This window comes from Molossus molossus, unplaced genomic scaffold, assembly GCF_014108415.1.
Source record: "Molossus molossus isolate mMolMol1 unplaced genomic scaffold, mMolMol1.p scaffold_m16_p_8, whole genome shotgun sequence".
In the NCBI taxonomy this organism is placed as follows: domain Eukaryota; kingdom Metazoa; phylum Chordata; class Mammalia; order Chiroptera; family Molossidae; genus Molossus; species Molossus molossus.
This window is the reverse complement of record NW_023425402.1, coordinates 85,518,969-85,543,263: the sequence shown is the minus strand read 5'-3', so window position 1 is coordinate 85,543,263 and position 24,295 is coordinate 85,518,969. Positions and strand designations below refer to the sequence as shown.

The window sequence follows — 24,295 nt, the reverse complement described above, 5'->3', positions numbered from 1 at the left end:
GGAGCAAAGAGAAAAAGAGATGAAAAGTAGAAGAGATAAAGACTAACATGAGGACTAGTCTAGGTGACCCAATATCTGCATAAACAGTAGTCCAGAACAAGAGAACAAAAGAGGAATGTAAGATCAAAGAAATAATTCAAGGCAATTCTCCTGTACTGTTTGATGTTAGATTGGAGAGAGAAGATAGAGTAAAATGACATTGGAGAACTTTACAGGGTTAGATCATAAAGATTCTGGAAGGTCACTTTGAGGAACCTTTGCTAGAGCTAATCCTTCTGTTTAGAATGGCTACGAAGGCTCTTTTGACCTGCCCAGGAATTTTTCCATAATCTTCAAGACCCAAGGTAACATCACTGTGCCAGGAAGCCATCCTGGACTCATTTAACCAAAGTAAATAGTTCTTCCAATATATATCATAGAACTCATTGCATTAGAGTAAATTATTAACTGGTGTCTGCTTCATCTCCTAGAAGGAGATATGCTATTTGAGGGCAGAAGCCAGTTGGGGCTCATTCATCTTTAAAGTCACAATGATGGTAACTCAGTAGTCTTTTGTCTTTTCTTGGAGCGGTAAGGTGAAGATCAAGTGATACCTCTGTTTTTGTGCCATCAAGTTGAGGGCGAGAGTAAGGCACCAACCATCACGTTCAAGTACCAAGCACTCCACACAGTTTATCTCGAATACTCACAGCCACCCTGCAAGATAGACATTATATCTCAAGTATACAGGTGGAGAAACTGACCTTGCCACCCAAAGTCACAGTTTAGGAAGTGCCCTGGATTGAAACTCAGAAGTTTGCCTCCAGAGGTCTTGTTCCCAGCCACTCTACCCCCATCCCTCAATATTCATTATACTTTTTGCAAATATTTTTCCACTTCTGGTACTTCACATCAGTTCATTCTACATAATTTACTCACTGTGAAAACTAATGCATTCTTTTTTTTTTTTTTAATCCTCACAGGAGGGCATTTTTCCATTTTTTGTTCAGATAGAGTGGGAGGGAGAGAGAGGAAGAGAGAAAGAGAGAAATATCCACGTGAAAGGGACACACCGAGTGGCTGCCACCCACACGACCAACCAGGGCCGGGGACAAACCACAGCTGAGGTCTGCGCTCTTAGCGGGAACCGAACCCACATCTCTCTGGACCGCAGGTCGACGCTCTAACCGCTGAGGCAAACCGGCCAGGGCAAAACCAATGCATTTTTTAAAAGAGTCCACCTCTAGTGGGTTTGGCTCGGCGGTTAGAGCATCGCCCTCGGACCGGAGAGTCCCGGGTTCAGTTCCCGCTAAGGACAAGCACCGCGGTTGCAGTTTGCCCCCCTCCCGGTTTTGGTTGTGTGGGTGGCAGCCAGCGTCCAAGTCTCTCTTCTCTTCTTCGCTCTCTCCCTCCCGCTCTATCTGAAGCTGAATGCAGAAATGTCCTTGGGTGGGGATTTTAAAAAAAAGCCCATATAAGCCTCCTTTTCTAATTCACATTTGTTCTTTCAGTTACTGTACTCTATCGTCTGTGTCCCCATAAACGTCCTTTCTTTTAGTAGGAATACATTTACCGATTTTAAAGTAGGGGGTTCAACGCTATGGAACACAGACTTGCCCCTCCTATGTTTATTTTTTCCTGTGCAGGATGAAAGTACAGCACACGCAGACGGTGGCGTACAGTGAGAGCCTGTGCCTTTAAATACAAAGAAAGGCCGGCCCCGCCCCCGGGAGCGCCACCTAGTGCTCCGGGGCTGCCAGGGGCTGCGGGCTGCGCGCCGCCCGCGGGCGATCGGGATGCCGGGGCGCCGCTGAGCCGGCCGCCCGCCCCTCGGTCTGCGCCCGCCCCGTCCTCGCAGCTGGCGTCCCAGGGCTGGGACCCGGAGCGGCCGCGCCGGAGTTCGCGCACCGCGCATGGACGCGCCAGGGGACCCCGAGGGCCCACGACCCCCAGGAGGTGACAGAGAGCGGCGCGGCGCGGAGGCGCCTCGTTGGCCTGGGTCCTTGCTCTTTACCTCGAATTAGCTTGGTTTGTCTAGGAGACGACCGAAAGGGCTGGGGCGGCCTGACTGTGGGGTTCAGCGCAGCGCACTTTAACCCTCTGGAAGGGGTTCCAATTCCGGGGAGTGGCGTCGGTGTGGTCTCTACTTTCTTCTCTTTCGCTCTGCTTTTCAGTGCTGTGTTTCGAATGCATTCTAGCAAGTAATGCCGTTAGACAGACGGAAAGCGGCACGTTTGGAGCCCCGACTGTTCCCACCTTTTAAACTTAGTGTAATTAGTGTAAAAAAAAAGTAGTGATTTACAGATTTGTGAGACTTGTCTTCCCAGGAGCATACCATTGCATTAATTCACCTGTCAAATGCTTCAGTTTGTTTTCTCCCTACATCTCACTTAACATCAGCACTGCCCTGGAATGCTTAACAAACAGTTGACCTGACATGCGTAAAACAGTGAGTTCATGTAGCAGATGAATGAAGGTAGTAACTTGAGAAATCACATTATGCTTCAGAGAGCAGTACCCTTTGGACAGTATCCTGTTCCCTCATCCTTATTGAATGTATTCGAGGTAAAAGAAGTAGGCTTTATGGTGAAGGCAAAAAAACAGAGCAGATGGTTTGATAAATTCTGCACTGATATTCTAATAGGGAATGCTATGTTGACGAAAGTGATATGCTTTCAAAATTGCAGTGATGTACAGTGATTGTGTTACATATGATCACATGTGCTATATTCAAAATAGCCCCCAGCTCAGTAAATGTTATCTGCCGAGTGTCCAGTCTATGAATAGAAGTGACATTGGTGTACCTCAATCAGTAGTTCCAACTACATGCCTGTAACTGCAGTGTGTTGCATTTAAGGTGATGGCCCTGCAGCAAATGCAAGAGAGACACCCAACCGGCTTTCGAAAGAACAGCTTTTTGTACTGATATCTGCAGCTTCCATTAACTTCGGCTCTATGATGTGTTATTCCATCCTTGGACCCTTTTTCCCCAAAGAGGTGAGAAATCTTTACATTCTAGTAACTACTAATTTTTAAAATTATTTTAAAATGTTGAATTATTTAATTTTACAATATGTAAAATGTAAAGATCTGCATAGAGTAAAGATGATGTGTAGAACTTGAGCAAATAGAAGACTTCTTATAGAATTTTCGATACCAGAAAAAGAAGATACAGTGAAAAAGAACACCATCTTGGGAGGTAATTCACCTAAATATAATTGATCTCCTTTACTTACTATGTAGTTTGATGAAACTTTATGTGGTTTCTGAAATTGAAAAAAAAGGGCTGCACTGAATAACTGAGATTTTAATATTACTGCAAAAGGTCCATGTTAAGACAGTAAGGGAAACCATGGCCCACTAAATTCTCTTTTCTGACTTGAATTTCTTGTGGCATCTAGAGGTAATGTTTGTGCCAAGGAAGATTTCAGAGTAATCTTGACTAGTTCCTTAGTCTATTCAGAGCTTTTTATTTGGTGTTAGGGTCCACAGATTTGAAATCCCCTAGAAAATCCACCTGGCCTCTGGAGGTTGGCTGGACATAGTGTGAAAGCGATGGATGGTACTGGCTTGGCTGAGTGGAGAGAACATGCCCACATGTTTTACTTGGTGTTCTTTGTCCAAGCCCCAGTAGCCTGGCTCCTCTCAGTCCTCTAACTGCTTTGATAACACGTAGAATGATAACTTCACTCAGTGTACAATGAAGGAGAATAAAAAGGACTTCTCTGCTAAAGAACAATAGGACTTTGTACCTATTCAGTGCTGTTTCATTTCCAGGATACTTTCCCACACATTTAGCTCAGTTACTCTCGGCAGCTACTCCACAAGATAGGCAGAGTAGTGAGAATCTCATCATGTTGTGAATGAGGAAACAAACTCAGAAATTAAGTGACTGGCCCAATCTAGTTCTGTTCACTGAATAGGAGTCCTTCCCATTCTAGAGTGTGCTAGGCTTTGGATGCTAAGGCAGAAAAAAGGATCAGGAAAATGCCCTTCTCTTGTCTGTTCATGAGGAGTGAAAAAATGTTAAAAATAAAACTTTGCAGAGTGTTTGGACATCCTTTAAGAAAAGTCTGTACAAAATGTTATGAGACTTTAGAGGAAGAATTGGTTAATTTTACCATGGGTGAGGATAGGGGTTGGGAGGGAAGGGAAAGAAAGGGACTTCACAGGATAAATCTAAGGTAGGTCTTGAGAATTGGTAGTTTCCCAGATGAACAACAGACAGGGTGTTCCAGGAAACAGCTTGAGATAGTCACAGGATTAGCAGAGTAAATTGCTTGTTCTTGGGAAGCAGCAGACAACTTGTAGCATGGGCCTGGTGGAGTGAGGTCTGCCAGGAGGCAGAGGTTCTGAGGGGGCAGGTTGGAATTAGAATGCAAGGGTTCTTACATGCATGTCAAAGATTTAGTCAGTGAGATGTCATCAGAGGTGTTTGAGTAACACAGAGTGGCCTGGCCAGATTTGGGTTTTGGAAAAAAATAATGATGGCTGGGAGCCTGTGGAATTAAGATGCAGAAGAACTGGAAAGCGGGCCAACCAGTTAGAAGGGCATTCCATCCTCCAACCCTCCCAGCTGGAACTCAGTGACATTAACTAATGCCAATTTCTTCTTAGTGGAACACAGACAAAGGAAAACCAGGCCGTGTGTGTGTGTGTGTGTGTGTGTGTGTGTGTGTGTGTGTCTTAAGTTTTTTATTTAGCTTTTTGCTGGGAGAAGGGAAGGCTGAAGGAAAGAACACAGAGGCATCGGAGAGAGCATCCCAACTTTAAAAGACGTAGAAATGAAGAGTGGGCTCTTCCTTTTCATTTCTTACTGAAGCCTATGCCCTGCCCAAAGTTACCTTCCCCCGAATGGTCTGTCATCCTTCCTATTAGCCAGAGCTAATTAGGCAAAGGAAGAACAGGGCCCTTCTTAAATTCCTGTTTCTGCTCATCCTTTTTCTGGCACCTTCTTCCTTTGTCATAGGAGTCCCCGTGAACACAAAGTTGCTCTATTAAGCTGTTCTTGCTTTTCTAATGTGAAGCAGGAGCCATGCTCTGGTAGTCGTCAGCTGCTGCTGTGGCATGTGATTCCAGGACATCCTGTCACCATCCTGATTCACGGTGAATGTGGGAACTCACACAGGATGGAAACGGTCATGGCAGCAGTAATCGGAAACTGCATGGCTGAGTCCTTATCTAGAAAACGGGGCTAAAAATACATCCCTTATTTAGTTTTTCTTAGATACCATGTAAAACAGCACTTAATAGGATTCTGGCTCATAGTAAGGGTCCAATAAATGTTAGTTGCTATAAACATTACATATTCTCTTCCAGACTCCCAAATTAAATACTTGGAACTATTAAGCAAAAAATCATGGCTAATGTAACTTGGCCAATGAATGTTCTTTCTGCATCTTCATGGACTCCTTTGGTAATACCTGCCCTTTGAGATACCTGTTTTAGTTTGCTAGGGTTGTCATAACAAAGTATCACAGGCTGTGTGGTGGCTTAAACATCAGAGATTTATTGCCTCACAGTTCTGGAGACTAGAAATCCAGGATCAAGGTGTCAGCAGGGTTGGTTCCTTCTGAGGGCCATGAGGGAAGGGTCTATTCCAGTTCTTTTTCCTTGGCTGTGTCTCTTCATGTGGTCTCTGCAATATAAGCATCTCTGTGGCCAAATTTCCCCTTCTGATAAAGATACAAGTTATTTTGCATTAGAGCCAACCCGCTGACCTAGTTATATTGTTAATCCATGTAAAGGCTCTGTCTCCAAATAAGGTCACATTCTGAGGTACTGGGAGTTTGGACTTCAACATACGAAGTTTGAGGAACACAATTCAACTCACAACACTACCTAACCTTTGTGTAGTAGGAATGTCAACTTCATGTCCCAGTCTACATACAGCACAACCTTTTGCTAGGATGTCATCAATGATATCTTTTATAATGAGATCGCTCTCTTGTCTCCACACCATTATGTCATGTGGTTATTAGTAATGGAAGGGAAATGGCTGATTCTGAGTGCTTTAGAATCAACCTCTCCACTCTCTCCCACTACCAGGTAACTAGGGACTATATTCACCCAGGGCGGCGGGGGGTTGGGGGGTAACCTAAAGGTTAGCTGAGAGTAATAGAATCTAGCTATCTGCTTTCCGGTGATAATATGCTATGAGAAATGTAGGGTTTATTTAAAGAAACATTGTCTGACATGAAAATAACTTTTTGAAAATGACTAAGATTGAATGATGATGGTAACTTTACATAGAAAGCCAGGGTGTAAATTTTGTCTTAACATTGTAGTTCAGGAGAAAAGGTAAAGAAATGTGATGTTGCTGTTGTAGAGAATGGATTTTTTTTTTATCCTCTCCCAAGGACATTTTTTCGATATTTTGTTCAGATAGAGTGGGAACGAGGGAGAGAAAGAGAAAACCATCGACGTGAAGGGACACATCGAGTGGTTGCCACCCGCACGACCCAACCAGGGCCGGGGACAAACTGCAACCGAGGTACGTGCCCTTAGCGGGAACTGAACCCAGGTCTCTCCAGACCACAGGCCGATGATCTAACTGCTGAGCAAAACTGGCCAGGGCGAGAATGGATTTTGAGGGGTGCAGGAGGAATGTGTGTGGGCGCATATGCACTTCTGTATTAACAGTGAAGTTGTTTGTAAAAAAGCTGAAGCTCTGGCGAAAGGATGAATCTAAATTGCATCTTCCGATGATAAGTATTCACTGCTGGCTCCCAGTACAATGCTCAACACATACAAGTATTCAATAAATGACCATTGTTTGCCTGAGGGCAAAAAGAATTATGTAGTCCAGACTTCATACTTCATAGTATGCCACGTTGCTAAACCTGTCTTAAAGAAATTCAGCTCATGTTAACTTCTTAAGTGGCTATAGCGAGAACCTGATATAAAGATCTACTATATTTCCAGGGTTTAAAAAAGTTTTTCTAACCTTCTATTTTTGTACATGAATTCACTTGTACATCACAACTAATAGTATCATTTGACGTTAAAAAGAAGTAGACTTAGAATAAATCTTCTATCATCTGTAGCAAATGTAGGGACTCACTGATAGGCTATAAATATTAACAGGTAGAGTTGATGGATGATCTACTACTCTAGGTGCTTCAGAGAACACGGAAAGTTGGGAAGACCAGGAGTATCTTTCTCTGTGTTGATGATGCAGGAAAGAAAACGTTGGCTTTTCTAAATGGTAAGGTAGTTGGTATTGATATCAGAAACAGAACTAGACTGAATGGGCCTTGGTATGACTCATGTTCCTGCTCAAGGAACTTCCTATTCTTGACTGGCAGAAGGTTGTGTGTGTGTGTGTGTGTGTGTGTAGTTTGATCCTATAATTAAATGTGACACTGAGTAGGAAAAACTTCCTCCTGTGTGTCTCTCCTTCACCCTCACCCTTCTGACACCAGATGTGTAGGGTTTCTCACACACCAAGTCGTTCTCTCTGATGCCTGCTGGGCGTCCTGTAATTCACCGCAATTCTGACGGACCCCACAGCTTGAGGTCCCACTTCCACAAGGCATGCCAATGCAAGTAGAGGGTCCCTAGGTTGCACACTACTTCTGTCTGACTTGGCTACAGACTGGAGGTTCCCACGACCTCCCTATCTACCCCCTTGGATTGATTATGTGCCAGAGTGGCTCACAGAACACCGGGAAATACTTGTTTACTGGTTTATTATGGAAGGATCTGATGAAGTATACAGGTGAATATCCTGCTGGAAGAGATGCACAGGGCAAGGTGTGGGGGAAGGGGCATGGGGCTTTCATGCCCTGTCTGGGCGTGCTAATCTTTCAACCTTTCCACCTATTCGCCAACCTGGAAGCTCTCCAGTTTTGTAGAGGCTTCATCACATAGTTAATCAATCATTAACTCAATTTTCCAGCCCCTCTGTAGAGAAGGGGGCGGGGGGATGTAGCTGGAGATTCTAAGCTTCTAATCATGGCTTGGTCTTTCTGGTGACCAGCTCCCACCCAGGAGCCCACCCAGAGACACTTCATTAGAACAAAAGACATTTCTGTCAACCAGGAAATTTCAAGGAACTTGGTGTGAGGAACCAGGGTCAAAAACCAAATATTAGAACAAAAGAGGCTCCCAGTGCTCTTATCACGTAGAAAATTACAAGGGTTTTGGGAGTTCTGTGCCAGGAACCAGGGGCAAAGATCAATCTGTATCTATATTTCCTATTATTTCACAGATATAATAAAGGAAGTAGGTTAGGATCAGCTGTTTGCCAGTTCAATGGATGCAGTAGAGCCCAAATTTTCTCAGGCAAGATTTTTTACTTTTATTTATGCTTTTTTTTTTTTAATCCTCACCTGAGGATGTTTTTTTTTTTTTTCATTTCTTGTTCAGGTAGAGTGGGAGGGGGAGAGAGGAAGAGAGAGAGAAACATCGACGTGAAAGAGACACATCGAGAGGTTGCCACCTGCATGACCAACCAAGGCCGGGGACAAACTGCAACCGAGGTACATGCCCTTAGCGGGAACTGAACCCGGGTCTCTCGGGACCGCAGGCCGACGCTCTAACTGCTGAGCCAAACCGGCCAGGGCTATTTATGCATTTTTATACTCTCCAATTCTGATTATTTTTTTGTCACTTAAAGCTAACAATTCTTGCCCTGGCCAGTCTGGCTCAGCGGTTAGAGCGTTGCCCGCAGACCAGAGAGGCCCAGGTTCGGTTTCCTCTACGGGCACGTACCTTGGTTGCAGTTTGTCCCCAGCCCCAGTTGGGGTCATGTGGGTGACAACCACTCGATGTGTCTCTCTCACATCGATGTCTCTCTCTCTGTCTTCCTTCCTCTCTCCTTCCTGCTCTATCTCAAGATAAATGCAAAAATGTCCTTAAGTGAGGATAAAAACAAACAAACAAAAAAAAACAGTAAAGCTAACAATTTTGGGGGGGGGGGGTTGAAGGCTTTATTGAGGTATAATCAATATATAAAAAATTACACACATTTAATGTATCCATCCAGATGAGTTTGGACATATGCATGTACTTGTGATGTCATCACTCCAATCAAGATACTAAGCATATTCACCACCAGCAAAAATTTCCTTCAGCAAAAATTCCCTTGTGTTCTTTAGTGAAGTTTTTTAAATGTTTCTTTCTTTCTTTCTTTCTTTCTTTCTTGGTGTGGTAACAACACAACATGAGTTTATCTTGCTTAACAGAAACTTGATACCCAATGAACACTATTTTCTCACTTCCCCCTCCCTGAAGTCCCTGACAACCATTTTATTTTTTGCTTCTGACTATTTTAGATACCTTATATAAGTGGAATCATGTAGTATTTGTTCTTCTGTGTCTGGCTTACTTCACTTAGCATAATTTCCTCAAGATTTACCCATGTTGTTGCAAGGACCAGGATTATTCTTTTTTTTTTTTTTCTTAAATGTGTTTTTATTGATTTTTTAGAGAGAAAGGAAGGGAGAGAGAGATAGAAACATCGATGTGAGAATCATCTATCGGCTGCCTCTTGCACGGCCCCTACTGGGGATCAAGCCCGCAACCCTGGCATGTGCCCTGACCAGGAACTGACACCTCTGAGTCCATGGGATGATGCTCAGTTCACTGAGCCACACTGGCCAGGTGATTTCCTTCTTTTTTAAGGCTGGGTAATAAACTACTCCACTATCTGTATATACCACATTTTCTTTTTTTGTTGTTGTTAATCTTCACTTGAGGATACTTTTTCTATTGATTTCTAGACAGAGTGGAAGGGAGGAATGGAGAGAGAGAAACATCGATGTGAGAGAGACATTGATTGGTTGCCTCCCATATGACCCTGACCAGGGCTGGGAATCGAACCTGCAAGCCGGGTACATGCCAATGCCCTTGACTGGGAACCCATGACTCTTTGGTCTGTGGGCCAACACTCTAACCGCTGAGCCAAACTGGCCAGGGCTATACCACATTTTCAACTTTTTTTTTCTTTATTGATTTTTTTCTTTATTGAGAGAGAGGAAGGGAGAGATGGAAACATCAATAACCTGGGCATGTGCCCTGATGGAGAATTGAACCGGCAACCTCTTAGTGCATGGGTAGATGCTCAGCCACTGAACCATGGGCAATACCACATTTTCATCATCCATTCATCTGTTGATAGACTTCTAGGTTGTTTCTATGTCTTAGTTATTGTGAAAAATGCTATAAATATCTCTTTCAGACTCTGCTTTCAATTCTTTTGGCTATATACTCAGAAGATGGATTGATGAATTATATGGTAGTTCTATTTTTAATGTTCTAAGGCTCCTTCTGTGATCCATAATAGTTGCACTTTTCTACATTCCCACCAACAGTGTATAAGTTTCCCAATTCCTTCACATTCTCACCAACACGTATCTTTTGTTTTTTCAGTAACAATCATCCTAACAGGTATGAGATTATATCTTATTGTGATTTTGATAGGCATTTTCCTGATTACTAGTGACCTTGAGTACCTTTTCATATATGTGGTGACCATTAGTATATCTTCTTTGGGTAAATGTTTATTGAAGTCCTTTGCCCATTTTTAAATCAGGTTCTTTTTTTGCTATTGAGTTGTAGGAGATTCTTACATTTTGGATATTAATCTCTTATTTAATAGATGATTTGTAAATACTCTTTCCTATTCTGTAGGTTGTTTTCTTTGCTGTGGAAAAAGATTTTTAGTTTGATGTAGTCTCACTTGTCTACTTTTGGTTTTGTTGCCTGTGCATTTATGTCAAATCCAAAAAAATCATTGCCAAGACCAATTTCAGGAAGGAACTTCCCTATGGTTTCTTCAAGGAGTTTAACGGTTTCTGGTCTTATGTTTAAGTTGTTAATTTGTTTTGTGTTTATTTTGTGAATGGTTTAAGATAGGGGTCCAATTTAATTCTTTTTTATATGGATATCCAATTTTCTATCACCACTTCTTGAAGAGACTGTCTTTTCCCCATCGTGTGTCCTTGGCACTCTTGTGGAAGATCAATTAACCATATGTGTGTGGGTTTATTTCTGGGCTCTCTGTTTTGCTTCATTGATCTATCTGTCTGTCTTTATGCCAGCGCCATGCTGTTTTAATTACTGTCATTTTAATATATGTTGGTGCTCCTATATTGGGTGAATATATGTTTACCAAGGTTATATCTTCCTGTTGGGTAGATCCTTTCAATATTACGTAGTGGCCTTCTTTGTCTCTAGTTATGGTCTTCATTTTGAAATCTACTTTATCAGATATGAGTATTGCTACCCCAGCTTTTTTTTCCTTTCCGTTTGCTTGAAAGATTTTTTCCATCCCTTCACTTTCAACCTATGTGAGTCTTGTTGTGAGGTGGGTCGCTTGTAAACAACATATATGTGAGTCATGCTTTCTTATCCAATCAGCTACTCTGTGTCTTTTTATTGGAGCATTCAAACCATTCACATTTAAGGTGATAATTGATATGTACTTATTTATTGCCATTTTTGTTTAGTGTGGTTCTGTTTTTCTTCCTATTTCTTCTACTAATTACAGCAGTCCTTTTAACATATCTTGCAGTGCTGGTTTGGTGTTAATATATTCCCTTAGCCTTTTTTTTTTTTGTCTGGGAAGCTCTTTATTTGATCTTCTATTTTGAATGATAGCCTTGCTGGATAGAGTAGTCTTGGATTCAGATCCTTGTTTTTCATGACCTTGATTACTTCATGCCACTCCCTTCTGGCCTGTAGTGTTTCTGTTGAGAAGTCAGCTGAGAGCCTTATGGGGTTTCCTTTGTAGGTAACCTGTTGCTTATCTCTTGCTGCCTTTAGGAGTCTCTCTTTGTCTTTAATTTTTGGCATTTTAATTACTATGTGTCTTGGTGTGGGCCTGTTTAGGTTCTTCTTACTTGGGGCTCTCTGTGCTTCTTTAACTTGAATGCCTTCTTCCTTCACCAAGTTAGAAAGTTTTCTGTCACTATTTCTTCAAATATATTCTCTAACCCTTGCCCATTTTCTTACTCATCAGGGACTCCTATGATGCAAATATTATTACCTTTTCAGTTGTCCCACAGTTCTCTTAAGCTGTCTTCCTGTTTTTTAATTGTTTTTTCCTTTTGGTTTTCTGATTGGTTGATTTTTTCTACCCTGTCTTCTAATTCACTGATCCGGTCCTCAGCTTCCTCTACTCTGCTGGTTAGTCCTTCCAATGTATTCTTTATTTCTGCTATGTCATTCTTCATTTCCACTTGATTGGTTTTCAATGTTTCTATATCTTTACTCATGGTACTGATATCCTTATTCATGCTGTTGAGCTTCCTCAAGTTCATGGCTCTGAACTCTACCTCTGATAATTTGCTTAACTGCATTTCATTTATCTCGTCTTTGATAGAGTTCTCTTGTTCTTTTATTTGGGATTTGTTTCTTTGTTTCACCATTTTGGCTATCTCAGCAGGTTTTGGAGTCTACCAAATTTTCCCTGTGGGTATTGGTGTTCTGCTGTTTGTGGCTCCTTCTACTGGGTTTGGATGGGCCTAGGCAGGCCCACATTAAACACCACTGTCAAGTATTACTTTCCTGGGTAGATTTGCAAGCCCAGGAAAGGTTCAGTTATCCTCTAGCTTTTTCCTGGAGGCTAGTAGTCTCAGTTACTCGGTGCCTTGGAATGTAGCCCTGCATAAGAGGATTTCCAGAGGGTAGGATAGAAGCTGGTCATTAATGAGCCTCAGTTTGCATTTCTTTGCCTCACCTGGGAAAGGCTGAATCTCTGGGGCGGAGGGGGGCTGCTTTTCCCGACAGCTCTGGGAAGGAGCACACTGGCCACTGTCCTTTGTGGCAGCAACTCAGCAAAAACTCTGAGTGCCCTCCAAATCCCGGGTGTCCCCACAGAGTTCCAGCCCAGTCTGCCCTCCCTCTGCTGTAGCCCTCGGTGAGTGGCTGTGGCTATTTTAGCGCTCTGTCCTGGCTCTCTGGGCTGTGTAACGGGCTTGGTCTTTATTCCCCAAGGGCACTGCTCACAGCTAAGACTGTTGCTGTCTGTGGGCTCCCAGCCCGCCACCCTCTCACACCTCCGCAGATCCTACCAATGTCCCTGGTTATATGGTCCTGTCCTGCTCCTTTTCTGGGGATTTGTCTTTATTTTAGTTGTAATTCCCGTTTGGTCCTGGGAGATCTTCTGTGTAGCTTCTATTCACTCCGCCTCCATTTTCATATCCTCTACACCTATCTTGTGTGCAGCTGGGTTGCACAGGCCTCTCTGGTGCCCCCGCACCCTGCAGGTCCTGCGGGTAACTGGATCACACAGTCCCTTTGTGGACCCAGCTCTCTGCCTATGTTATGGGCTGCAGGGTCACATAGGCCTCTCTGGTGCTTCAGCACCCCACAAGTCCCGCAGGTAACTAGGTCGCACAGCCCCTGCTGGGTCAAGACCTCTCTGGTGCCCCCACACACCCTGCAGGTCCCGAGGGCAGGCAGCTGGATCGCACCAATCCCTCTCTGGCTCCGGCTTCCCACTGCTCTTGTGAGCTGCTGGACTGCACAGACCTCTGTGGAGCCCCAGGTCCCGCTGCTGGTGGCTGGGGAGTGCTGCTGCCCCGTGGGGCTCAACTCCTGCTCAGCTTTGGCTGTAGTTTTTGGGGATGGGTCTCAGCAGCTGGTCTGTGCTTCTGTTGCCTGGGCATGGATGTCTGCTCCCCAGCCTCTGTTGCTGGGGGCATATCTGGACTCTGATCTGGCTGCTACTGTGGGGGATGGTGCTGGGCTCCGGGCTGTCCGTGGCTTCCGTGACAGGCACCTTGGGAGCTCCACTACTGTGCACCGGTCTGTGTTGACACAGAGGGTCCACTGGTCCGAAGGTGCCAGGTGCGCTGTTGGGCTCAGGTTGCTGGGCCCCAGCCGCTCCCACTGCCTCCTCCCAGGGAAGACCCGGGATCTTCCTAAATGGTGGGACCTCCCCGCGGTGCAGGGAGAAGCGCCCTGAAGGGCCGCTCACCGCGGTAGCCGGTGCTCCGTCCACAGCACAGGGACCTCTGCTCTGAGTCTCTGCACTGCCCGGGTTTGGTCGTCCACCTTCACATTCACTCACAGTCTCTCACACACTCACCCTCCCTCCAGTCCTGCCCGCCGCCATCTTCCTAATTACTGTCATTTTAAAATTTACTTTTGAAATCAGGACATGTGATGCCTCCAACTCTGTTCTTCTTTCTCAAGATTATAAAGCTAAAAATTCTTTTTTATTTATTTATTTATTTTTAATTAATTAATTAATTAATTTTTGTTACAGATGTTTCTCCTTTTCCCCCCACTGATTCCCCTGTCCCCCTCCGTCCCGCCCTGTCCCCAGCTTTGTTGTCCATGTCCATTGTTCATGCATACATGCATATGAGTTCTGTGGTTTATCTCTCCCCCACCACTCCCTCTTCTGGGGATTGTCAGTCTGTACCCCACTTCCACATCTCTGGGACTATCCCATTCCTCACACTGTTATGTTCATTATATTCCACAAATAAGTGAGATCATATGATACTTGTCTTTCTCTCTTTGGCTTGTTTTGCTTAGGATGACACTTTCCAGGTCCCTCCATGTCATCTCAAAGGATAAGAGATCTTTCTTTCTTACAGCTGCATAGTACTCCATTGTGTATATGTACCAAAGCTTTTTTATCCATTCGTCTACTGATGGACATTTGGGCTGTTTCCAGATCTTTAAAGCTAATAATTCTTTAATTGCATGGTGAGTGAATTATTTTCACGTCAAAGACAAGGATTCATTATAGTTTCCCTTACTTCCCCATCCTGTTTATTTTATAGTAATAATTTTTGAAATTGCTGCACAAATATAGGTTACAAGAAGATGATGCTCTGATCTAATGGATCCATTTTTTACATTGATGCTAAGTGGACTCTTAAACTTGTTTCCTTTTTTCAATGTCTTTAAAGGCTGAAAAGAAAGGAGCCAGCAATACAGTTATTGGTATGATCTTTGGATGTTATGCTTTGTTTGAACTCTTGGCCTCTTTGTTATTTGGAAAATATGTAAGTATTCAAGTTCACTTGTACATTTTAATTTTAAAAATTATATAATGAGCCCTGGCTAGTTTGGCTCAGCGGTTGGAGCATCGGCCTGCGGTCTGGAGAGACCTGGGTTCGGTTCCCGCTAAGGGCACGTACCTCGGTTGCAGTTTGTCCCTGGCCCTGGTTGGGTCGTGTGGGTGGCGACCACTCGATGTGTCCCTTTCACATCTATGTTTCTCTCTCTCTCTCTCTCTCTCTCTCTCTCTCTCTCTCTCTCTCTCCCTCCCACTCTATCTGAACAAAATATCAAAAAAATGTCCTCGGGTGAGGATAAAAAAAAAAAATTATATAATGAGTTATTTTAATTTGTCAGTCTAGAATTTCCATTGATACAGATACAACCACCATTATACTTTATGAGTTGTGCCCTGTTGACAATTTCATTCTTAGAGCTGATTGATTTTTAACTTCTTTCATGTTTTAAGAAATGTATGCTTTAAGAAACATATAAAATTCTGTTTAACAATTATGGTAACTGTTCATATATTTCCCAAATGGTATATTTCCTGATACAGTGGATTTGTTTGTGTCAATATAGACTTGTAGCAATCAATTCACCACTCTTCTTTGACATTTATTATAGCTTGTACAAATTGGAGCAAAATTTATGTTTGTAGCAGGAATGTTTGTCTCAGGAGGAGTTACAATTCTCTTTGGGTAAGTCATGTTTTGATATGTTTGGGAGCTTTAACAGATTTCAGTTTAAATGTTAAAGGGCCCTTTACATTAGTCAGTATACTGATTGTTGAGTGTCTGGTACTGACTAATGGTGAGGGGAGCTGGGTGATGGAGAAAACAGGCTGAATGCCATTGAGCTTGAGAAAAGGGTACCCTAGGGGATCACCCATAAACTGCCTATTGAATCTATTCATTAGGACTCCCGTGACTGTGAGTGACAGACCCTGAGCTCACTTTTCTGAGTCATGGACACTTTTTGGCTCCTGCAAGAGATTGAATTTCTTACCTAGAGAATCAGCTGAAGAAAATCAGGATACATATGTTAAAATAATTTTATCAAACATCTCTTTTAAGTTCCTGGTTTTGCTTTCTTCTTCTTGTGCTTTGTTCCTGGATAAACTCTGCCCTCATGATGTCAAGATGGCCCCCAGCAGCCCCCTTCCCAATAGCTTCTAGTAGAGCTGCAGAACGGCCTTCCACTGGCCTGATCCTTGTTGAGGACCCATCCCTGCATCAAGGTCACCGCAGCGGGATGGAGGGGTCATGGAACGCTCTGATTGGCCAGGCCTGAGTCACGTGCTCAGAATGGCTGCCCCCATTGCTGTTTGGAGAAAAGGAAAATAAGTCCAGAGGCATAATAGCTTTGAAACTTCTTAAGCTTAAACCAGCGGCACACGGGCAAATAATATGAAGGAGCTTACACAAGTTCTTGGGGAACATAGACGAATAGGGTTTGGTAAGATGTAAGACTATGATGAAATAAGCTATGGAAAACCATATCAAATGATGTGTTTTTAAAATTTTTCTTCTTAGTGAGGATGGTCTTCTATTTTCTGTATTTACTCCTTTTTTGAAGGTTTAAGCACCACAATGGGGGCTGTGGGGGTCCTGAAATGAAGAAGTCTTCTATATTGGTTCTTGTCAGAGTGATTCAATATATTTCAAAAGCCCTATTTAGTATTATTTAGGGGATCGATTATGTCAGCAGAAAAGGGCAACTAAACTCCTATTATGCTTCAAATTTTACCAAAAAAAAAGTAATTCTTCTACTCAAAGTATAACAAAGCAACTTTTTAAAAAATTCATATTCTAAAGAGATTTATTCTAATAACTCTGGGTGAGGTATTGCTCTTTCCAGTGAGTACAATTAAAGAGGAAAATAATAAAAACCAGTTTGGCATTTGAGGCTTGTTTTATTCTCTTTCAGTGTATTGGACCAAGTCCCAGCAGGACCGGTATTTATCGCCATGTGTTTTCTGGTGAGGATAGGAGACGCGCTAAGCTTTGCTGCAGCAATCACTGCGTCCTTTTCCATCCTCGTCACAGCCTTCCCAAATAATGTGGCTACGGTATTGGTATGTACTTTATAACTTGTTTTTTCTATTTTGCTTTTAGTGTAGGCTAAAATACTTGTTTCATCTTCCAAGGTAAAGCGGGGGTCCATTCTACTAGACCGCCCCCCACCCCCACATTCTGTGTTTGTTACATTTACCCTAGTTTGTACTTCCAGCAGCAGGCTGTCAGTAAATGTACCATTATCTTACTTAGGTCTTTGAATCCCCTGAATGGACAGTTCAACAGCTAAAGGTGGTCCGAGCCAAATATTCTTTTAGCCATCTTTTTTTTTTTTTTTTTTTTTTTTTTTTTTTATCCTCACCCGAGGACACTTTTCCATTTTTTGTACAGATAGAGTGGGAGGGAGAGGAAGAGAGAGAGAGAGAAACATCGACGTGAAAGGGACACATCGAGTGGCTGCCACCCGCATGACCAACCAGGGCCGGGGACAAACTGCAACCGAGGTACACGCCCTTAGCGGGAACCGAACCCGGGTCTCTCCGGACCGCAGGCCGATGCTCTAACCGCTGAGCCAAACCGGCCAGGGCTTAGCCATCTTTTTTTAAGCACCTCACTAGCAATATTTTGCTGTCTCTCTGTGGCTGAGACTGGGGTTCAGATGCCTGAAGCATTCCTCTGCTTTAGAACAGAGTTCTCTCTAGTGGCCAACCACTCAATTTATACTAGAGTCCTTCCTCCCAGATTCAGGGGAGAGATGTTGGACATCATCTTGCCTTTCATAAGTACCTCTGTGCTGTCTGAGGAGTACCCTCTTATTTTGCCATAAAAACCCAGACCTGGTAGCCTCATATTGATGTATATCCCAAATATTGCCCAGGTGCTTAGACATCTGGTATTAGTGACACACCAGATTCCTACTCCCAGCTCTCCGCTGCTGCCTCTCTGACGCCAGGCAGGATTTCCCATAGCTCCCTCCTCGGACCCATGCGTCTCTGAAGGACCTCAGAGCCTATAATTGTCCTCTAGACTTTCGGTCTAATCAGCTTAGTTTCAAGGCCTCCCTTATTTACCCATGTTGATAATTAAAAAGTTTTGACCATTAAATAAACTATTTCCTGTGTTGATAGTTCCTCCCACTCTCTATTTTATGTATAACTGGATAGGCTCATTTTAAGGTAGGCTCATTCTATATAGCGGTCTGGCAGGCAGTGGTGGCCCCTGTGGCAGGTTCACTGTTCACATTTCCCAGGAATGCACTTCTCAGAAAGGGTTCAGGAGACCAATTTGTTGACGTGCTCTGTAAAACAAGGTTTAGTGGCTCAGCACATTTGGAACATATGTAAGCTATCCAGTTCACGCTAGTGTGTTAAGATCTGAGAAATTCTATAGCAGAGATAATTTAATGTTCCACAACTCAATTTGACTATGGATCCAGGGTTTTTTTTCTTATTTTGGGATGTCTCACTATTATTATTATTGTTATTATTTTAAAATCCTCACCCAAGGATACTTTTTCCACTGATTTTTAGATAGAGTGGGCAGGAGGGAGGGAGGAAGGGAGAGAGAGAGAGAGAGAGAAACATCGATGCGAGAGACACATCGACTGGTGTCATCCTGCAGTGACCCTACCCAGGGCTGGGGATTGAACCACAACCAAGGTACATGCCCTTGACCAGAATCGAACCTGCTACTCTTTGGTCCACAGGCCGATGCTGTAACCACTGAGCCAAACTAGCCAGGGCTGGAATCACTTTTTTACTCTTAAAGAACTGGTGTTTTGTAGAACACTTTGGAAAGTGCTGCCCAAGAAATTCCTATGATGCAACAGTCCTTTGGCTTTTCAGATCAGTAGGGAAACCAGGACTGGCATACTAAGTGTCTATATAAAACTGCAGCCAAAAGATAGCTACCTAACATGGTAGTTAATCTGGATAATATTATTGGGATAAAATGTAGAATAATGTATTCTTTTTGGAACACTGGAAGTTATTAATGGACTACTTTTGTGTCTTCTGTGGGGCCTGAGGATACTAGATTGCAAGCCACGGGTCTGTGTTTAAAGTCCCTAAACTAGATTGATTTAAAATGATGCAATTTCTGTAAGAGTTCTGCCGTAGCAAACTATAGTTTCCATATCTTACTGTCTATAGATGAAAAGTTCCTCACTCTTTGCTTCTTGTGAATGACTGTGTAGTACTTCACTGTATGTGTGGCTGTAACCTGGTTTATTCAAACTGATGAATATTTACATTGTTCACACCTTTTGCTGTTGCAAATAGTGCTACAGACATAAGCTTGCACACATACAATATCACATCTTTTTTACTATATATGTAAGATTGATTCCCAGAAGTGGTATTTTTGGTCAGAGAGTGTGTGCATTTGTAATGATCGATTTGCCAAACTGCCCTCTAGTATTCACTCACCAGCAATGTCCGAAGGTGCTTCTTTCCTCAAATTTTTGGGAGTACAGAGAGTTTGACAGGTGATGGGTAAACATTGGTATCTTGTGCTTTAAATGTTCATTTCTTTGAAAAGTGAAGGTGAGCTTCTTTATGGGTGCCGAAGAGCTTTGCATTTCATTTTATGTGTCAACAGTGTCTGTATAGCATTTGCCCATTTTCCTATTAGGTGGTTCAGTTTTGTTCTTTGTTTTTGTTTTTCTTATTGATTAGTAGTAACTCCCTTGAAATATTTGGGAAATTAGTCCTTTTTTGTCAATATTTTTTCTCTATTCTTTGTCTTTTAACATGTTTTGCCATGCCTAGTTTTTCCTGTTTTGATCGATCAGATTTATCAATCTTTTCTTTTGTGTTTTCTGAGTTTTTGTATCATAATTAGAAAACCTTCCCTGCTATAAGGACTAAAAAAATGAAAAAATCCCATATTTTATTTTTTTAGAACTTTTATGATTTCAATATATATGTTTAAATTTTGGGTTCATCTTGAACTTGCGTGTGTGTGTATAAAATGTGAAGTGGATAAATTTTTTCAGATAGTGCTTATTAAATCTTTATTTGTTAATTTTCCAAAAAATATATATTAACTCATTTTTTTTTGTTTCCTTATTTTTAGGGAAGTCTTGAGATTTTTTCTGGACTGGGATTAGTGCTAGGGCCTCCTTTAGGTGGCTTCTTGTATCAATCCTTTGGCTATGAGGTGCCTTTTATTTTTCTTGGATGCATAATTTTGCTGATGGTACCACTGAACATGTATATTTTACCTAATTATGGTAAGACTACATTTATTACTCATTTTAAGAATTTTAAATGTAAGTATTTGTATGCCTTTGTAGATCAATTTAGCATATACTCACTTTTATTTTATGTAACCAATAATAGATTTTAGAGCACCCTGAAATAACTGATTCTGTTTTCAGAAAGATCCTGTAGGCAATCAGTTTGTATAAATTTCTATACATGAGAAGTTTTTCTGACCTTTAGAACTAGCAAATATTTGATTTCTGATCTTAAAGCATCGCCATATGCAGTGCCAACCAAAGGTCATCTTGAACTTAATTAAATATTCAGAATGACAAGTTACATGCACCGAACATGGCAGCATCCTCTTAGAAGGCTACACAAGACAGGAGGCCAAGGTCACACCTTCCTTCCCAGTGGCCCTTGCAGCTGTCAGTGCAGTGCAGCCCAAGAGTGAGGACACCAGGCCACAGCAGGCAGCAATGGGAGTCATCCTGCCTTCTGAGCTTCATGCCCATGGCAGTTAACCTATCCTGTAACAACTCCAGGGGCATAGCTGCCAGGCTGTCCACATTCACACGCAGGGAGGCACGAATACCTCACCAGGTAATTATAGGTTGTTTACAGTTCCTTCCGTACGAATGAACTTTACCAGGCAAGGGTCATTTGCATTGTGAGCACCATTGCCTTGCAACACAGTTGGCATTTTATCTTTATCAGATTCCTAGGGGAACAGCAAGAGTTAACTTGGGAGCTGGAGAAGACAGTTAGAGACCACTGCTAGGGAGGCACCATCACTCACCCTGAAACGTACAGCGTGGCCTGTCCTCTTTGTGACACCGGTAACACGGCAACCGGCGTTGTTTCTGCGGGCCAGCATCCTGGGCTGGGCTCCCACTTGGATCACAGATGAACACTTGGCTGATAACTCAGCAACTGACACCAAGTCAGAGTCTCATGCAGCAGGGGAAGAGTTTTGATAATCCTCTACCACACCGTATAAGGAAAAAAGACTTTGCTTGCTAGTGAGTGGTAGGACATGACACTGAGAACTTCTGTGATTAGGTGCTGAACTAGCCCGACACCTGTGGCTCCTTGAGCCCCGGCCTGCTCTCCTCACTTCCTCCCTCATCCCCACATCTTGCTACCACTGGGAGCCCCTCTGACCGCCGCCAGCCCAGGTGCTTCGTACTTATTTCTCTTCATTTTTGTTATTTCTCAATTAAAATTTCCCTGCGTCTTCATTGAACTTAATAAAGCTCTAGTTAGCTATAATTTTATAAACAAAGTGGTTTGGCAAACTTTATGTTTCTCTACAGAAGAGTATTTTAGTTAGATCGAAGGGGACAAAAATCTCTACGATTGCTACTGAGGAGTGCTTTTTAAAATGAGAGCCTTAGGAGAGCTTATAGATAGAAACTAGAAAATTAAATCTTCTTTTATTTTGATGACACTGGCAGAAATTTGTGTTCTACTCCACTCATTTACCTCCTTCTAGACTCGTGAACAATGGCTTTAGCTTTGGTGGCTAAGAGTCAGCTTCTGTCCCATCTTCTCCCTCGGCCTTTATTCCTGGTCACCAAGTCCCCTCTTCTGCACTGCCGTAAAGAAGTATTTCTAAAACACAGTCATGGACATGCCAGTCCTCTTATTAAAATCCCTAAATCTGTAAAATGTGAGCTTTATCCTGAAAGCCAGTAAGAGCTGTTGTTCGATTTCAGCAGGGAGTTGCATGAGTTGGAGTCTCTCTCCCTTCCACACTACCTAACCCTATTTAGCTTCGAAACTGAATTAGTGTCACGTCTTTGGGGAAGTTGTTCTGAACCTTCTCAATCATTGGACTACATGCTGAGCAAGTACTGCCACAGAGGTCAGTATTTTTCATGCCCCCTCACACCTGAGGGGTACCCCACCTCCCCATCTCTACCAGTAGTTTCCTGTGGCAGGCGTTGTCAAAGCAGGGAGTCATGTCCCTCTGAGAAAAATATATCGGAATTGGGGAGCGCACAGACAGCACCCGGATAGTTAGGAAGAGCTCCCCAGGTAATTCTGCTGTGTGTCTTGAAGCAGGTATCACTCTACGTTTTCATTACTTGAGCTTCTTCAACAGCTTAATTAAACTCATTATATGTTTGTTCTCATGAACCTCCTTAGTATTTTGATAACCCCCTTTTCACACTTTGGATGTAGAGAAGGGAAACATTTATGCCATAATAGTTCGTCTCATACCATAAATCCATAATGCCTTTTACATGCACAATAAATTTAACTGATTAAAGTTGATCTTTTATAATTTATACTCTTAAAAGTGAGTAATAAACATCTTTAACATCCGATTCAAAATCCACACCAAGTGTTCTCCCTGCTGGCACTACCGCACTGAGCCACACGGTGGTGCTTGACCTCTTTCTAGTCTGACTGCAGGTTCCTGTCCTTGAGTGTCCTGGGCTGTGCTCAGATTTGGTTTCCAGTTGAATATTTGGATGATAATTAAGAAACTAACACCACGGTTTAACTTTATCTCTCGTATTCTGACAGAGTCTAAAGGTAGCACTTAAGGTAGCTGAACCTCGCCCTGGCCGGTTTGGCTCAGCGGTTGGAGCGTCGGCCTGCGGTCCTGAGAGACACGGGTTCGGTTCCCGCTAAGGGCACGTACCTCGGTTGCAGTTTGTCCCCGGACTGATTTCTTTCACATCGATGTTTCTCTCTCTCTCTGTTCTTCTCCCTCCCACTCTACCTGAACAAAAAGTGGAAAAATGCCCTCAGGTGAGGATTAAAAAAAAAAAAAAAAAAAAAGTAGCTGAACCTCTCTTTGTGTTTTTTTTGGTGCTTTGGTCCATACTGGATCCTTATTCAGCAAAAACTGATTGAGTGATGAACCCTGTCGAGTGCTCCTGAAGGAATGAGGACACTGATCCTGGCTCTCAAAGACCTTCCTCGTCCAGGCTTGGCCTGTATCCCCGGTGGCCTGGATCACTGCAAAAGGCTCCTAAGTGGGGGCCCTGTCTCCCTTCTCCACGAGGCCGCAGAGAGTTCTCTTGAAACCACAGACTGAGTCTGACCCCTTGTTTGAAATCCCTAGTCATGTCTCAGGTGTCTCAGCATATTGTGCAAAGCCTGCATAATCTTATCTCTACATTCTTCTGCAGTATGATCCCTCCCCACTACATAGGTATCCCTGGCTCTGATGTGCCCGGATTATTCTTCCCTCTTCTTTGCTTGCTCATCTCAAACTCATCCTTTAGTCTCCAACTTAGATATTACTTTTAGAAAGACTTTTCTATATAGTGGTCCCTGCTCTTTGTTTGTTTGTTTTTTTAGGAATTTCATATGCTCCAATAGATAATCTCCTAGCTCCACCCTACCTTTCTTCACATCTCTCTGAGGACAGGGTCTGAGTTTGTCTTTGCCTTTGTCTGCCCAGCATTTGGCATGGTACCTGGCTCAGCAAAGATTTTCTTTAGTAAATTAATTGGAAGATAGGAAAGCCATTAAACAATAGTAAACGATGTAAAATGAAATATAGCTTAGGTGCTATAAAATACATGGTATAGACTTGAAGTGCAGCAGGAATCCAGAGAAGGCTACATTTTGTGGAATAATTAGGGCCAGAGCCAAACCTTACAAAGTGAGTAGAATTTGAAAAATTAGCCAGGGGGTTGGGGGAGGGGGGAGCCAGAGAATAGACTGGAGGCTTGGAAACAACCATGCCTGGTGCTGGGAACTGTGAAGCTGTGGAGGGAATAGTGGGGAGAGAGGTTGGTGACCTTGACTGCCAAATGTACTTTACACAGCCCTGGCTGGTGTGACTCGCTTGGTTGGAGCATGTACATACCTAGGTTGCAGGTTCGATCCCCTGTCGGGGCACATGCAGGAGGCAGCTGATGGATATTTCTCTCTCACATCGATGTTTCTGTCTCTCTCCCATTTCCTTTCCCTCTCTCTAAAAACAAAACAGAACAGAACAGAAAAAAATGTATTTTACATGTGATTCAGTAGCACCCCTTCTAATCCATTGTTTTCTTTGCCAGCAGAAAAAAAAATTGCCTTTGTTGCACTCAAACTCCTCCTCAGCACATACACGTTGTTTCTTGATAAAGCATCTGGCTTTTCCCGTGCACCAAATTAAATTAC

The 24,295-nt window shown here is 42.9% G+C and overlaps 1 protein-coding gene across 2 annotated transcripts in view; it reads left to right on the top strand.

Annotated features, from left to right (window-relative positions):
- The first annotated feature begins 1,867 nt into the window (after positions 1–1,867).
- SLC18B1 (solute carrier family 18 member B1) overlaps positions 1,868–24,295 on the top strand; it is a 34,229-nt gene continuing 11,801 nt past the window's right edge. The window contains exons 1-6 of one of the 2 annotated variants that reach the window (XM_036249204.1): positions 1,868–1,935; positions 2,837–2,976; positions 14,853–14,948; positions 15,571–15,644; positions 16,873–17,020; positions 20,037–20,193. In XM_036249204.1, coding sequence (XP_036105097.1) covers positions 1,893–1,935; positions 2,837–2,976; positions 14,853–14,948; positions 15,571–15,644; positions 16,873–17,020; positions 20,037–20,193 — 658 coding nt within the window. In that variant the 5' untranslated portion in view covers positions 1,868–1,892. Of the gene's footprint in view, positions 1,936–2,836; positions 2,977–7,095; positions 7,187–14,852; positions 14,949–15,570; positions 15,645–16,872; positions 17,021–20,036; positions 20,194–24,295 lie in introns of those variants that run through there. The other variant, XM_036249205.1, reaches the window with a different exon arrangement.